At 42.4% G+C, this 15,418-nt stretch overlaps 1 protein-coding gene across 2 annotated transcripts in view; it reads left to right on the top strand.

Moving 5' to 3' along the window:
- myom2b (myomesin 2b) overlaps nucleotides 1-14,803 on the top strand; it is a 74,286-nt gene extending 59,483 nt beyond the window's left edge. Inside the window, exons 35-39 of one of the 2 annotated variants that reach the window (XM_079497653.1) lie at nucleotides 2,059-2,081; nucleotides 4,449-4,504; nucleotides 6,972-7,061; nucleotides 10,336-10,461; nucleotides 14,445-14,803. In XM_079497653.1, the coding sequence (XP_079353779.1) occupies nucleotides 2,059-2,081; nucleotides 4,449-4,504; nucleotides 6,972-7,061; nucleotides 10,336-10,461; nucleotides 14,445-14,663 (514 nt within the window). In that variant the 3' untranslated portion in view covers nucleotides 14,664-14,803. Of the gene's footprint in view, nucleotides 33-2,058; nucleotides 2,082-4,448; nucleotides 4,505-6,971; nucleotides 7,062-10,335; nucleotides 10,462-14,444 lie in introns of those variants that run through there. The other variant, XM_079497652.1, reaches the window with a different exon arrangement.
- Nucleotides 14,804-15,418: the final 615 nt, after the last annotated feature.

Here is a 15,418-nt window from a genome sequence, read left to right as displayed (position 1 = left end):
TCATTGGATAAATAAAACTGTACTTGTATTTGTTTGTATTGTATTATGCAAATGAACCCGGGTACATTTGGTTCCATTTGTACAATCACTGAGGATTTTATTTTGTAATCCTTGCCACAACTTTCTTACCCTCAAGTTGTAATGCTAAAACAAACATAGAAATACTTTTAATTAACTTCATTCGTCAGCCCATTTTATATTTTGACTGCTTAACATGTTTTTCCTTGTAATTCAGTTTTTACTAATTGTTTGTTTGCAACCGTCAAGTAAAACAGTTGTGATCTATTTGCGTAATTCCAGAAATGTTGTGTTATGTGTCAATCACATAAAAAACATAATGTGACTATACCAAATATTTCACATTGATTCTCAATGAGCCAATTACTGAGCCAATTTATTTATTCAAATCTTGAAATCATTTTGTTTTTGCTGGACTTGAATTACTTCATGCATGCAGTTGCTCATTTCAGTCGAATCGTTTTCTGATGGTGTTAATTGCTCTCCCGTTAGTCGACTGACGTTTCAGAGGCGCCAAAATCATTACACCATTACACGTGCTTTTACATTTCCTTGCACCTTGACTAGTAGAATGTGCAATGGTGTATTCAAATGCCTTAAACAAAATCAGTCAATAGGCTCCACATTGTACAGAACACTGCTGCTAGACGTTTAACTAAAACTAGGAGAATAGAAAATATGACTCCCATTCTAACATCCCTACACGTTTTGCCTGTCTGCTTTAGGATTGATTTTTTTTAATGAATTTACCGATTACTGTTAAGGCGCTGCATGGCACGGCTGGCTTCTAATCATATTTATGTGGCCCTCTTGTCGTTCGTTTATTCAGTGCACTCGGTGTGTCGTCATTAGAAAATCTAGTGCGCTGTGCCACGGGTGTGCCGAGTGCCCGCACTGACCGACCCTACTCAGAGGTTGGGGTTGTCCAGTGTGCGTGCGTCACTGCGGTGTCTCGAGCGCTCCCCGACAGTGAAATTGGTCCTTTGAGCTTTATTATATTAATAGTGACACGCATCAATGTGTAGACAAACAACCCCACCCCTTAAAAAACATGATCATCAAGTACTATGATTACACTATGAGGATTTTCCCCCCCAAAAAGGTGTACAGAGAGTGATACAAATGATGTTTTTATGTAGTCACACCCACCAGTTCATTAAGTATACCTGGCTTCCACCCACCAGAACTTAAGCCTCGCCCACAGCTGTGTGTTGTATGATAATGGGGGAGGGGTTAGGCTTATGATGTCACAAAATTGGTGTATTTCGATTGGTCCTTTTGACTCAAAGGCTTTCAGCTTTCAGGAAGAAACAAAAATACACAGGGAAGACATAGGCTATTTGAATATTCTAACCACACATGGGGGTCTATTTGAGTAATTTTAACTCCATAGACACTAACAAAACAGAAAAAGTACAAGAATCACGGCACTCTATCTTTATAATGTACTTGTATGAAAAAGCCTTTCCATAGAGTGCATTTTCTTTGTTATTCTGTTATACCGTTCTGAGCGTTCTCTTTATTTCTACATTCTTACTGCACGGTTAATGCCCCAGGAATGGGGAATGCTTTTGTCGAAGGGCCTTTCTTTACATAATTTAGATATTGAAATGTTATTGTTTGATTCTCAAACTGCTCTGTTGCACGGCTAACTGTTGTTTTATTGTTTTGTTTCGATTGTCCTTCAGTCTTATGTAAAGCACTAAAGCACTATAACTTTCTTTCGATAAATGCTTTATGGATAAAGTGTATTTTTATTGTTATTATGATATGCCTGCTGTAGTGGTGACGTGAGGCACATCTTGATACAGCCACAAAGCTCTTTAAGTTGAATGGAGAATCCTATCCAACATGTTTCTAATGGAGAATCCTATCTAACATGTTTCTAATGGAGAATCCTATCTAACATGCTTCTAATGGAGAATCCTATCTAACATGTTTCTAATGGAGAATCCTATCTAACATGTTTCTAATGGAGAATCCTATCTAACATGTTTCTAATGGAGAATCCTATCTAACATGCTTCTCTGTGCATTTCAGATCCGAGGCGTACGCGGAAATGAGTGAGTCCATGTTCTTTATCTGTTTATGTCCAACATTATAACACTATACCTATATATCTTTATAAGTTCCTCAGCCTACTATATATCTTCATATGTCCCAGTCTACGTCCAACATTATCTATCTTCATAATGTCCCAGTCTAACATGATATATCTCGTGTCCCAAACCTACCACTATTTCTGTCTCTGTTCCTCTTTCTCTCTCTGCCTTTCTCTTGATCTATATACCTCATTTATTTATTTATTCTGTTAGATTGTTTGGGGGGCTTTTATGCATTTATTGATAGGACAGTAGGCTGACAGGAAATGAGGAGGGGGAGAGAGAGAGAGAGAGATAGGGATTGGCACGCAGCAAAGGTCGTCGGGATCGCGATTCAAACCCGCGACGCGGCATTGCAGCCTAGGTGCCCGGACCACTAGACCAGTGGCCTGGGCGCCTCTCTCATTCTATACATAGGGCCCTATCTTGCACGCCGCCTTACCCCTTATTCCTAAACGTCTTTGCCATTTTTGAGGGGCGCTAGCCCCACCTATATTCAGCTATATTGTGTCGTTTTTCTGTCCTACACAAAGGTTAAATTCCCATTGACAATGAATGGATGATGTACGATGATAAGAGCGCCCCTCTGATTCATTTATATTCTTGCATTTGTAAGCGTGGCTTCCTTACCATATTCTGCATTAAAGGAGAATTCCATACTAGAAGGCTTTCTTACCTTTATTTGTAGTTGTTACGTCCCCACCAAAGAGGTCCACTCCAGGTGTTATTTTGTGCAAAAGCGCATTATTGGCTATTTCCCCTACCATAAGCCCTCAATGAATTGCATTGAATTGCATTGAATTGAATGGGGCTATGGGGTGTTGTGCTAATTTTCTTATTTCCATCGCTCAAAAAACATTATTTTTGTATATATATCCTCTCTTCATAATGTAAATAGTATCCCAAGCAGCACACTTTACTACTTATTTTGATGGAAATAAGCGAATTAGCACAAAAACCCAACCCCCATTGAGGGCTTATGGTAGGGGAAATAGCCAATAATGCACTTTTGCACAAAATAACAACTGGACCTCTTCGGTGGGGACGTAACAACTACAAATAAAGGGAATAAAGCCTTCTAGTATGGAATTCTCCTTTAATAATACTAGCCAGTTCAGGTCTGGGGGCCACATCTGTGTAGATGAACTTCTTCACCTTAAAGGGGGCGCGTGTGATTCTTTTTATTTTTACAATTTGTTTCTGACTGAGGCTAAGTCATTGATTTTTGTTTGTTTTTTGTTTTTTCATACCATGTGAAAGCAGGGAATCATAGCTTCAAATTGGCATATTGGTTGTTCAGTTTGATCCACCAGTTTTGGAGATATGACTTATCTAGCAGAAAACAGCGATTTGAGAAAACAGGCTTGAAAAGTTCACTTCTGTGGACTCTAACATTACACCTAGCTACATGTTTAAGCATTTATTTCATATTTACATTCATTTCAGACATGCTCTAGTATGTGAAGAGTGCGCCTGTGCTATTAACTCATTTTGGATTAAAAAATAAATCTGTTTTTCTCCTCTCCTGAACAGTCAGTCTTGCCGCCATGACTGTCTCTGTATCAAAAAGGTTTTGTTAATATTTCAAATAGCCGATCTATAAGTTCACATCGTGTCGATTTACAGTAGATCGGCTAGTTGAACAATTTCAAAATGTTTTTCCAAATAGTAAAATATGGCTACTGAGTTTAGGGTAAGGATGCGTGCAAGATAGCTTGGGCCCATAATCTTTCTCTCTCCATCACTATCCTGTGTATCACTCACTCCATTCTCTATCGGTCTGCATCTCACATTTCGCTTTTGCCTGATTTATACTTTGTTGCGTGGCGCATTACTATTTTCAACGTGTGGTGAGCTTGTAGATTTACTATTTTCAATGTGTGGTGAGCTTGTAGATTTACTATTTTCAATGTGTGGTGAGCTTGTAGATTTACTATATTCAATGTGTGGTGAGCTTGTAGATTTACTATTTCCAATGTGTGGTGAGCTTGTAGATTTACTATATTCAATGTGTGGTGAGCTTGTAGATTTACTATTTTCAATGTGTGGTGAGCTTGTAGATTTACTATATTCAATGTGTGGTGAGCTTGTAGATGTACTATTTTCTTTAATGTGTAAATCAGGCTTACGTTTCGCTGCATGCTCGCTGCAATAGTTTTCATTTTAATGGCGAGGAGGACATTGTTTGCGAACGTCACATTCAATTCGGTGCCTGCATTAAAAGTTGGCAGCATTTTGTGACAGTAAGGGCCGTCCCTCTAAAGACAAAAAACGATTTCATAAAAAAATGATCATAAAATAATAATTGGCTTTGGGGTTTGATTTCAGACCGTGGTAAGGTCGTGGGAGGCCTGCCTGATGTGGTCACCATCATGGAAAAGAAGGTAGAGTGTGTGTGTGTGTGTGTGTGTGTGTGTGTGTGTGTGTGTGTGTGCGTGCGTGCGTGTGTGTGTGTGTGCGCGCATGTGTGTGTGCGCGCAAGTGTGTATATGTGTGTGTGTGTGTGTGTGTGTGTGTGTGCGCGTGCGATACACGGGCCAGAACGTTGCCTGCAGGTCCCGCGGGTTGACCCGTGCAGTGGACGGACGTGTCAAGGTTCTCAGCGCAATTATCTTGGGGCGGGCGCGGTGGGTCAACCCCCCCCCCCCCCCCAAAAAGGACAAAAAGCATTGTGGTACCTTCTTTCCCTCTCCTATTCTGTGTCTCTCTCTCCTGCTCTCCCTGTTTCTCTGTTGTCAATGTGTTGCTTATTTGATCAAGTATTTACAGCTGCCACTAATGATATGCTCCTGATATCCTGGACCGATCGCTGCACGTCAACTTTATTTCGGCGGTGGCTCAGGGGTAGAGTGGCTGGATGGTAACCGCAAGGTTGCCAGTTCGAACCCGGGCTCCCCCAGAGTTAGTGTCGAAGTGTCCTTGAGCAAGACGCTGAACCCCTAATTGCTCCTGATGTGCTGGTTGGTGCCTTGCATGGTTTCCGCCGCCATCGGTGTATGAATGTGTGTGTGATTGGGTGAATGTAATACACAATCTATGGAAAGCGCCTTGGATAAAGGCGCTATATAAATTCACCATTTGCCATTTATGTCCCATGTAATGTTGTTGGACAATGTTGTAGTCAGGACACTCACTGTCACATGGTTTAATGTTCTCTCGTCATGTATTGTACACAGTTCTAAAGGACAGGGAAAATATGAATTGTCTATCCTAAAACCGAACCTGTATGGGGCCGTTTCCTCAACTGATTGTAAACGCAACACGCACTCAATAATTCTCCCTCCCCCTCCTCTCTCTCTCTCTCCCTCTCTCTCTCCCTCTCTCTCTCTCTCTCTCTCTCTCTCTCTCTCTCTCTCTCGGCATATGACATTTATTGTCTCCACCAGGTCGACGCCATGGATAGAGTATGTTTTACACTCCGTCCCTCCATCCGTCCGTCCGTCTGTGTACAGCTAATCTCCGGCACCGTTGACCCGGTCGATGCCAAACTGTGCACACCTTGATACCAACGACAAACCTCTGGCCCAATTTTTCCACAACTGTGTTATAGCGCCACCATGAGGCAGATTTTTGCAAAACACATTTCTTTATAGTACTCGTACACATTTGATCCATACATCACGCAAATCGGTATACACACCATCTCTATAGTCATGTGATCAACACGGACCTGGACAGGTCCGTGTTGATCACATGACTTCCCCATATTCAATCCATATTGGCTAAGATTGCCTTCCAAAGTTTGCAGGATTGGTCCTTTTGAACAAAATGCCTCAAATCATGAACGCAGAATGTAATTTGAGGGGAAATTTGCATGCACATTCCCACCTGGCAGAGGAAGAAATGCATATTGAAATTTTTCACATGAGCCTCATTGTGGTGCTATAACTGGCCCATTCGTGGTTTTACCGATTTTTAACGGTCGGAATGCTGCACAATAATTGTTGGGAAAATGGCCCAGTCCCCCCTCCCCTCTCTCTCTCTCGAAAGCAATTGAATGGACTGGACTTGCTGGGTGCTGAAAAGGTTTATTGCGGATCGCGGGGTGGGCGGGTCGTTCATTCATAGATTGTTTTGCGGGTTGGCTCCTGTGGCGGGGCGGGGCAGGCAGGTTATGAAAAAAACTTGGCCCACGCACCACTGGTGTGTGTGCGTGCGTGTGCGTGCGTGTGTGTGCGTGCGCGTTTGTGTGTGCATGCATGGGTGCATGTGAATTTGAGAGTTGAATGTATAGTTAGTATTGCATCTAGGGGTGCACGATTATGAAATTATAAACGATATTCGATCTCCGATTATTTGCAGGGTCATATCTGCCGATACCGATTGATTCCGATATTATACAGAGGACCACAATGGAAATAAGCCTAGGGGCTTGGCCCAAAGCCTGTTAATAAAGTATTCAATCAATAGCCTATACTCTTTTCCATGTGTCTGTTTTGACACTGAATGACTACTAAATGAGATGAGTACACAAATTAAATGTAGAAAATTTTTTGATTTGGCTTTTGTTCTAGACTAGAGGTACTAGACACGTTTGATTTATATTGAACTCATTGACAAATTTTTCATTTTTAAATTTGTTTTTCCTGGCGAAAACCGATTAAATAATCTATTATTTTGAGACCGTTCCGATAGCGATATGGCATTTTTATGGCCGATTCCGATTATGCTATACCGATTATATTGTGCATCCCTAATTGCATCCCTTTGGATTGCTTCTTCAGTGTGAATGTGTATACGTACAGTAGCCTATACAGCATTCATTTAGCTACAGTATACCCTCAGTCTGACCTGCAGTGTGTGTATATACAGCATTCATGTAGCTAACCGTGCCTCTGTTCTCACACACAGACCCTCAGTCTGACGTGCACAGTGTGTGGTGAGCCCAAGCCTCAGGTCTCTTGGATGAAGAACGGTGCCGACGTATGTCCAGATGATCAGGTAAATGCTACAGTAGAGCAGTGGCTTAATTTCAACCCTTTACATGTCACGGTCCATTATTTATTCTGCATTTGAGTCACAGTCGACCACCGTTTGATGACATTTAGCCTCTCAGACCTAAAACGTAGGATATTTAGTTGTCGTTAGATAAGTAATGGCGAAGTTTAACAATAATCTAACTCTTGAGAGCGTAAAGTAAAACCAATTAGAGCCGCTAAGGGTCCATTTGGTTTCATTTTACGCTCAAGAGTTAAAGATCTATAAGGGTCCATTTGGTTTCATTTTACGCTCTCAAGAGTTAAAGATCTATAAGGGTCCATTTGGTTTCATTTTACGCTCTCAAGAGTTAAAGATCTATAAGGGTCCATTTGCTTACCAACTCTCAGATTATGATTCTAATCAAAACATGCGTTTTTGACGGCCCATCACAGTCCCGTCGCTATAGTCTCAGTAGAATAATAGCATTCGGTCGTTAGATGCTATGCTACATCTGGTCAACAAAATGGTCACCTTGAAAGGGACCCTGAAGCAACAAATAGCTGATTTTGAAAAACATTTTACAAGCTCACAACGTGTCGATGTAGAACGGCTAGTTGTACTATTCAAAAATATTTTTCAAAATAGTAGTTTAGGGATAAAGGGGTTTAGCATGGACTAAAATAGAGCCCTTAGGGCTCCATTTTCGTTCGATCTTTCTAAACTGCTACTACACTACTACACTGTTTTGGGATTTAGTAGTGGGGAAGGGGTGTTCCCCCACTAAAGTTGGTATTTTGGTTACCTGTCTAAATCCCTAAAACACCTCTGTTACCCGTTATATTATGCATAGGTGTGGTTTGGGCCTTACAATAATTACACCAATCACCAGTCCACATGTAGTTTCGCGTTACCAGACTGTTTTCCAAATGCTTCATCATACAGTCTGATGTATGGACCAACGGAAGAGCTGTCATGAGTAAACTATAAAGCGGAAGTGGAGCCACTTCCGTTTCGTCTTTACAGTCGTGCACATTTATCCTAATATAAATTGAAAACATCTAAGCATATATAGCTTGTTGCTTAGCAGAAAAGGAAATAAAAAATAAGCTCTAAAGATATTTTAAAGTATATTTTCGTGAACGGAAATGGCAGCTTCCGTTACTCAGCTCATGGGGGATATAGGTCCACACTCTATATAGCATTCGGAGATTGTGGAATAGTTGTCTGGCTACGCGAGACTAGTCCACGTGCCATTGCCTTTAAGAGATCCCATATCCGTTGCCCGTTATGCCCAGTTCTATATTGCTTCATAGCCTTATGGTCTATAGCCCATGGAAGAGTGATGTGCTGCTGCCTTGAAGTCTCACTTGTGATGCGCCCTGCTCCCCCCCCCCCCCCCCCCCTCCCCTCCCGTGCCGTTTCTCTTTTTTTTCCCCACCCCGCACAGACCCAAGAACACTCATCTTTTCATTGAGTCACAACTCGCTCAAATCTCGGCCATTTAAACATAACACATAAAAAGGTCTATGTAAACTACGAAATTAGGGCTTTCATTTGGTATATAGATCGTGCGTGTAGGCCGTCTCTACGGAACGGTATGAAGCGAAAAGGAAAGTTCGGTAAATCAGATTAAACCCCATTTGCTGCTATGGGGTGATGAACTCAATGAGCAAATGGAATTGCACACGCCGCACAATGCCTGGCACAAATAACTTCTTTGACTATACAATTATATAAACACAATGGACACAAGGAAGTGGCAGGCACTCACTTCTGCTGATTATAGGAAAATTACAAAGAGATGCATAGGAGAATATGGAGAGATGTGGCAGCCTGCCTCAGTGCCTGGACATCTCCATTGAGGCGTGGCCGCGCTCCGCTCTACCAAACTAATTTGGCAAGCCTTACGGGTGCTTTTAAAATCCACCATCGCCTTTAATGTATGTGACCAAAATAGCAATTTAGGGGAAAGCGTGCCAACACGGCCATGACCACACCTCTACGCGGCGCGCGAATACCGGTGTCGGCCAAATAGATAGCGGGTGACGCTGGACCAAAATACCATTTAAGGGACAGAACCACTTAACCACTTTCATACCCTATTTCGGGTAGGTCATTGCTACATTTTCAAAAATAACAGCAGATCTAGAAGCTCACATTTTTTTTGCTACTTTTGTGTGACACTGTCTTACAACAATTAAAATGTATTTGCACATTTTATTTGTGGAAAACTGAAAAGCATGAAGATACAAGGGTTGATATACAGTAGTATACTGCAAATGAGAGCCAAAAGGCATCTCTTCAAGCCTCTATGGGGATTCCTACAATAACACAAGTACAGTATGATGCATATTTATGTATGATACAACATGGGATCAATCTCCCAAATCTCTCAACAAAACATAATTAGGGTGCATAAAAATAGATCAAATAAAATATTATTCTCTGGAATCCATAGGAGGGAGTGAAGCAATACTATGGAGGCAAAACGTTTCCTCCGGAGACACAGTGGCTCATATATACTTGGTTTTGTCTTCATATTTCCCAGCATTATAACCCCCCAGCGTCCATATTCTGGTGCGAACATTATCCAAAAATAGCAGATCTACAGATCGGCTTCTTTTTTGGCGAAGAGATTTGGTGTAGACAGAGAAAATTCAGGTCCAGTTTAGCAAGTATAGACTACAGCAGTGGTTTCCAAACATGTTAGCCCGTGGCCCAAAACTGAAATGAGACATTCTCCCAGGACCCAAACTAGGGAAAATAGCAGATCTACAAGCTCAACACGTCTCTTCACTCCGCGCGGTGAGCTTGGAGATATTTTCACTACTTCTTAAATGTTTTAATTTATGGAATTTCTTAGATTGTTTTGTTTATTTGTTCATTACTGAAATAAAAAACATTTTTGCCTTTTCTTTTTTTTAATGTTTGAAATAATAATAATTAACCAAATGTAGGAAACAAAAAATAAGGGGACCCAAAACAATGTGTCCGCGACCCAGTGGACAAGAGGGTTTAAGTAAAAGTACTGTAAGCCTTGCCGACAAGCCTTGGACATGACGCTAGTATGTCGCAGGGACTGACCCCCAATCCAACCCTTGATGCTGAGTGTCAAGCAGGGAGGCACTGGGTCCCATTTTTCAGTCTTTGGTATGAGTCTTTGGTATGATGAAGATCGAACCCCGACCTCCCAGTTTCAGGGCAGATACTCTAACCACAAGGCCACTGAGCTGAAGCTAGAGGTTTTCAGTGGTTATTGGTTAACATACGCATGGCTCTGTCTTCATTATTTCAGTACGTGGTGTCCCTGGACCAGGGACGGTTTGCCAGTCTGACCATCAAAGGAGTCTCCATGGACGATTCAGGCAGATATACCATGACCGTCCAGAACAAATACGGTGGAGAGTCCATCGACATAGTGGTGAGTAGGAATGACTCTGGCGGGATTTAACCCACTTAAGCTGCATTCAGACCTGAGTGCATACATTTGCCTTAGTTCGTCCCGTTTACAGACTTTGTATGTAATCGCGCCGCTCTAACCATCCAAGTCTGAACGCACCTTTAGACCTGAGGACACATCTGGTGTCACCTTAGCTTTTAACCACTTTAACCATTATTTTAAACTTTAGCTGTGGAACAATCGGGAAAATGTGGCGCAAATCTATATTTTCTTTCACGGTGAATGTTTTCAACTCAAATGTTTGCTTCTGGAGGGTCCCTGGAACAACACATTTTCAGATGGGGATCGGCGGCCGAGTACACAGGATTTTTGGGGTCCTTGACATGAAATAGTTTGAAAACCACTGATATGTGGTTACATACGCTTTTCAGAAAACTGTTTAGAATTTAGAAGAGTAGAAATTTAGTAGAATCTGTTCTCTATTTTTTTGGAGGTATGCTTTATAGAGGCCCCTCAACAGAATGTTGCGTTCATTACATGGCATTTAAGAAATACACCCCTCCTTCAAAAATTGAAAGCCAAACGTATGGCATGTCAAAAAGCAGTTTGACACTCATTGTAAGATGACTACCGAGATCATGTTTCTGCAATAAACATTCATTCAGGGGCTTTTCTAATTAATTGACATTTGTCACATTTATGTAGTAAAAGGTATTTGCGACCGTAGGTCGCAGTTTACTATGAAAACCTGCATTTCATGTCAATCAGTCCAGTCCAGACACGCTCCATATACTGTATGGCCGGCGTCTCCATATATGAAGATCAGGACACTGACCTTGATTGATTGGCACAACACTGACACTGACCTCCTGAAACCCTGGATAGCCATACATGGAGAAGACTGAATCATCACCTAGATCTGCATATATGGAGCCGGCCAGCAACTCTATATCTGGCCTCACGGACACCATGTTGATCTGACCTCGTCAAACCCTTAGATCTCCATACAGTATATGGAGCTGACCTGTTATGACTAGGGTTGGGATTCGTTAGGATTTTAACGGTTCCGGATCCTTCCCGGATCCCTCTTAACGGTTCCGGTTCCTAACGGTTCCCTTAACGGATCCTAATATTATTTTTTCCCCCTTTTTTCTGACATAGATTATGCTTATATTATAACTAACCTAAACAAGTACATAATAAACACAAATTCATTAATTCAATTATTGAAAATGCACTTTACAATTATGAGGTGGCACTATTATTTAAACTTCACCACCACCACCAGCAGCTAGCCACCACAACAATATCATTGTTGCAATTTGTACTGTATATTGCAATTTGTAGCCTACTGTATATTAAATATACAGTATACATTGCAATAATGATATTGTTGTGGTGACAAATGTTGTCTTTAATGTTCAGATTAATGTAATATGAAGGACCCCTTACCCTAATGGAAACAAGCCATAGTGCTTTCTTGGATTATAAAATCCTCTTAGCAGACCTTGTATTGAACTGTATAGGCTACGTTCCTGTGCTTTTTTCTGCAAACTGTTTATAAAGTAATCAATCTATGGAGGTATATGCATCTAAACGCTGGGCTCTCAACAGTCACGCGATTAATTTAGAGCCAAATCAAAAGCAGTTGAGTTGCTTATAAGTTGTAAAAAATAAGTGCAGACAAATTGATTTGGCTCTATAGTTAACGTGATTCATAAAATATCAGACAGAAAGACGTCGAGTCATTGGCGTTCTAAATTAACACCATTAACAACAGTTGTACAATACGCCTAATGAAAAGCTCTGTAGACGTTAGTAGTTTTTATTTTCTATTACGTTACTAGCCTGGAGAAAGTAAACCAGCCTTGCATCAGATCGTCCCCCGTCGGCTGTGGTGAAGCTGCGGGGAGAGCGGGCACGGCTTTCCGCATGGCTCACAAACGCGATGTGCCTAGATTATTCTCGTGAGTTGTGGACTCGTGTAGGCATATTGATTTTGAGATGTTTCCTCAATGTGGACGTGGTACAAGTTGCAACAACCTTTGCAGAGGGAACTATAGCATCGCATTTATTGCACTTTGCGTGCTCACTGCTCAGCCTCAGTCATTTCCCTCTCTGTTAACCACTCTGTTAACCACACTGGAGAGAGATCTGTGCGACATACTGTCCCAGTGTCCCACTCGCTCCACGGCGGTCGCTGAATGCACAGAACAGTGGGCGTATCCTCCCCGACCCCACTCACTCTGTAGGTGGGGTGACGTCACCCCAGGCTCTGCTTGCATGCACACACAGACACAGCGGAGCTAAATGACGACTGATGAGAACCGTTTGGGGAACCGTTAATAAAAAAACGATGGAACCGGCTCCGGATCCGCAATGTCGGAACCGGGTCTGAAATGGACCCGGTTCCGAATCCCAACCCTAGTTATGACATTCCATTATGCTGATCCTTCCCCACCCGTCCTTCCTCTTCGATATCTTTGACTGATACCTGTCCATTCCCCAAAGTCATTAGCGCAGCCGCGCTCGGCAGCCGGCGAAAACTAGAGTTATCAACAGGCCCGGAAATTAAGGCCCGGCCCTACCTGGGCCCTAACTGGGCTGTCAGAGGCTCCGCCTGGCCTTACTAATTAGCACACATTTTACGCCCTACCTGCCCCAAAAACATCAAAAGAAAAAGGGGGAAAAAAGTGCCATAATTATGGTCATTCCCAGACCTGTTGTTTCAGCGCGACCTCGCCCTCAGGGTGTCTTACTGGTAATCTACAGTATACCGTCTGTATGCATGATACCTTTTTGTGTGATTCCACGGAATCCAAGGTAAAATATGTTTTGGTTGTGTGGCCTACGACGGTATACGGTTCAAGAGTCACAGGCCAAAAAGTAAAGTGATTATTGCACCACCGTGAGGCCGATTTAAAAAATCTAGGGTTGAGTGACTTCCTTGGCTTACCGGCAGTGTGCACAAAAAAGTTTTCACTGCTGCTCGCTCCAGCGGGTTTGAGAGATTAGCTCTGGACAGATACTGAGACAGACAGACAGACACACATGCATGCATGCACTCTTGCACGCACTCTTGCACTCTCGCGCGCATGCACGCACACACGCACTAATAATACATATTGATAATGGAACTGTGTGGTATAATCACAATAATGCATTTGAGGTCATGCTATATGATATATTGGCAGATTTGGCACTGGGGTCCTGGTGTGTTGATCTAAGCCTGCAGTTTACCAGTGCTAGTTGCCCTTGGTATAGCGCTCCCCCCTCCTGTATTACCGCTTAATGCAGGGGTTCTCAACCCGTGGGTCGCGACCCCTCGGGGGGTCGCCAAATTATTTTAGGGGGTCCCCAAATTATTTTCAAAAGAAAAAGATTTTTTTTTAAATTTTATTTTCACGATTTTTCAAAAATAGCAGACCTACAAGCTCGTAGCGCGCCACTCGGTGGCGCGCTATGAGCTTGTAGATCTGCTATTTTTCAATAGCTAAATTATAACAATGCTTAAAACACCAAAAGGGGTTCCCGCCTTAATGCATAATACATACAAACTTCTGTACATAAAACAAGTGCAATAACTCATAAATATGTATTTGTGCCTGTAGTTTTCTATAAGCATATCTTTAATTTCATTTTATGATATTATTACTGTGTAAATAATTCTGTCTACGTCCAACTTTAGAACTATGTATCTTATGTCCATGTCTAACATTATATATATATCTTCATATGAGAGATGGGGCGACTCCTGTTACTGAACAAACGCACTATACTAGCAATGTTTACTATCGCCATACAGAGCTTTAACATCAGCAAAAAATATCACTTTACCCTACTTTTAAGTGGTCAGATGGGTGGACCGCGGAGCACTTTCGATATCGTCAAGAAGGCCCTGAATCCAGTGAAGGTTGGGAACCACTGTTCTAACTCTCTCTCTCTCTCTCTCTCTCTCTCTCTCTCTCTCTCTCTCTCCCTGTTATTCTCCTGTCTCTCATCAGGTCGCTGTGTACAAATCCGGTGAGAAGCTTCCAGAAATCAAGCCGACCGTGAGCGGCAAAACCATCATCCCTCCCAAGCTCCCCATCGAAATGCCCAAGTCCAAGGAGGTCGCTGCGCCGAGTCCCGCCCCCCCCTCAGCCCCAACCAGCCCCACCCCTCCCAAAGCACCCTCCGGCAGGGGGGTCAAGAGCCCCACCCCCACTAGGAGGGGGAAGTAGGAAGTACATAGTCAGGAAGGAAGTCAAACAATGCACACTCTAAGGCGAATTCCCAATACCCCAAATCTCGGCCACTCGATCACTCTGCACACTCGGTCACTCCAGCATGGTGGTGTTACGGTGCAATTTGTTACCTGCTGAAACACAATCGTGTTGACATCACATAACGTCAGTGTCCCAACGTAAATGATTGTGGTTTGTTTATTAGCAGAGTTCAACCTACAGGTAGCTGGTATTTAGGCCACACATTTAAAGACCTCCATTAGCAGAGTTCAACCTAGCTGGTATTTAGGCCACATATTTAAAGACCTCCACGCAAGTTATGTGAAGTCCACAAGACATGGTCACATATTTACGGCAGGTCACCAATTTCACCGTAACACCGGCATGCTGGAGTGAGCGAGTGTGAGTGAGCGAGTGGCCGAGATTTTGGGTATTGGAATTCGGGCTTAATGCACATAATGCTTCTCCACACCGAATTAAATTGAATTTGAGCCTTTATACACTGTAAAAAAAAAACGGCAGTGTTAATTTAACGCTGAGAGTGTACAAATGACACAAAATGGACCTGTAAGGGAGGGTCCATTTGGTGACTTTTTTTCCCACTCAGAGATGCAGTACACAAGTATATATAGATGAACGCTGAGGATTTTACCGCGTAGAGTTTATTTTCTATCACGTTCTACGAAATAGTGTTGAACTTAAATTGAGTTTAACTGACTGTGACAGAGACGAGTCAGGGAACCTTGAAGCTC

Source organism: Electrona antarctica, assembly GCF_951216825.1.
Source record: "Electrona antarctica genome assembly, chromosome: 3".
Lineage (NCBI taxonomy): Eukaryota > Metazoa > Chordata > Actinopteri > Myctophiformes > Myctophidae > Electrona > Electrona antarctica.
This window is presented reverse-complemented; position numbering and strand designations above follow the sequence as displayed.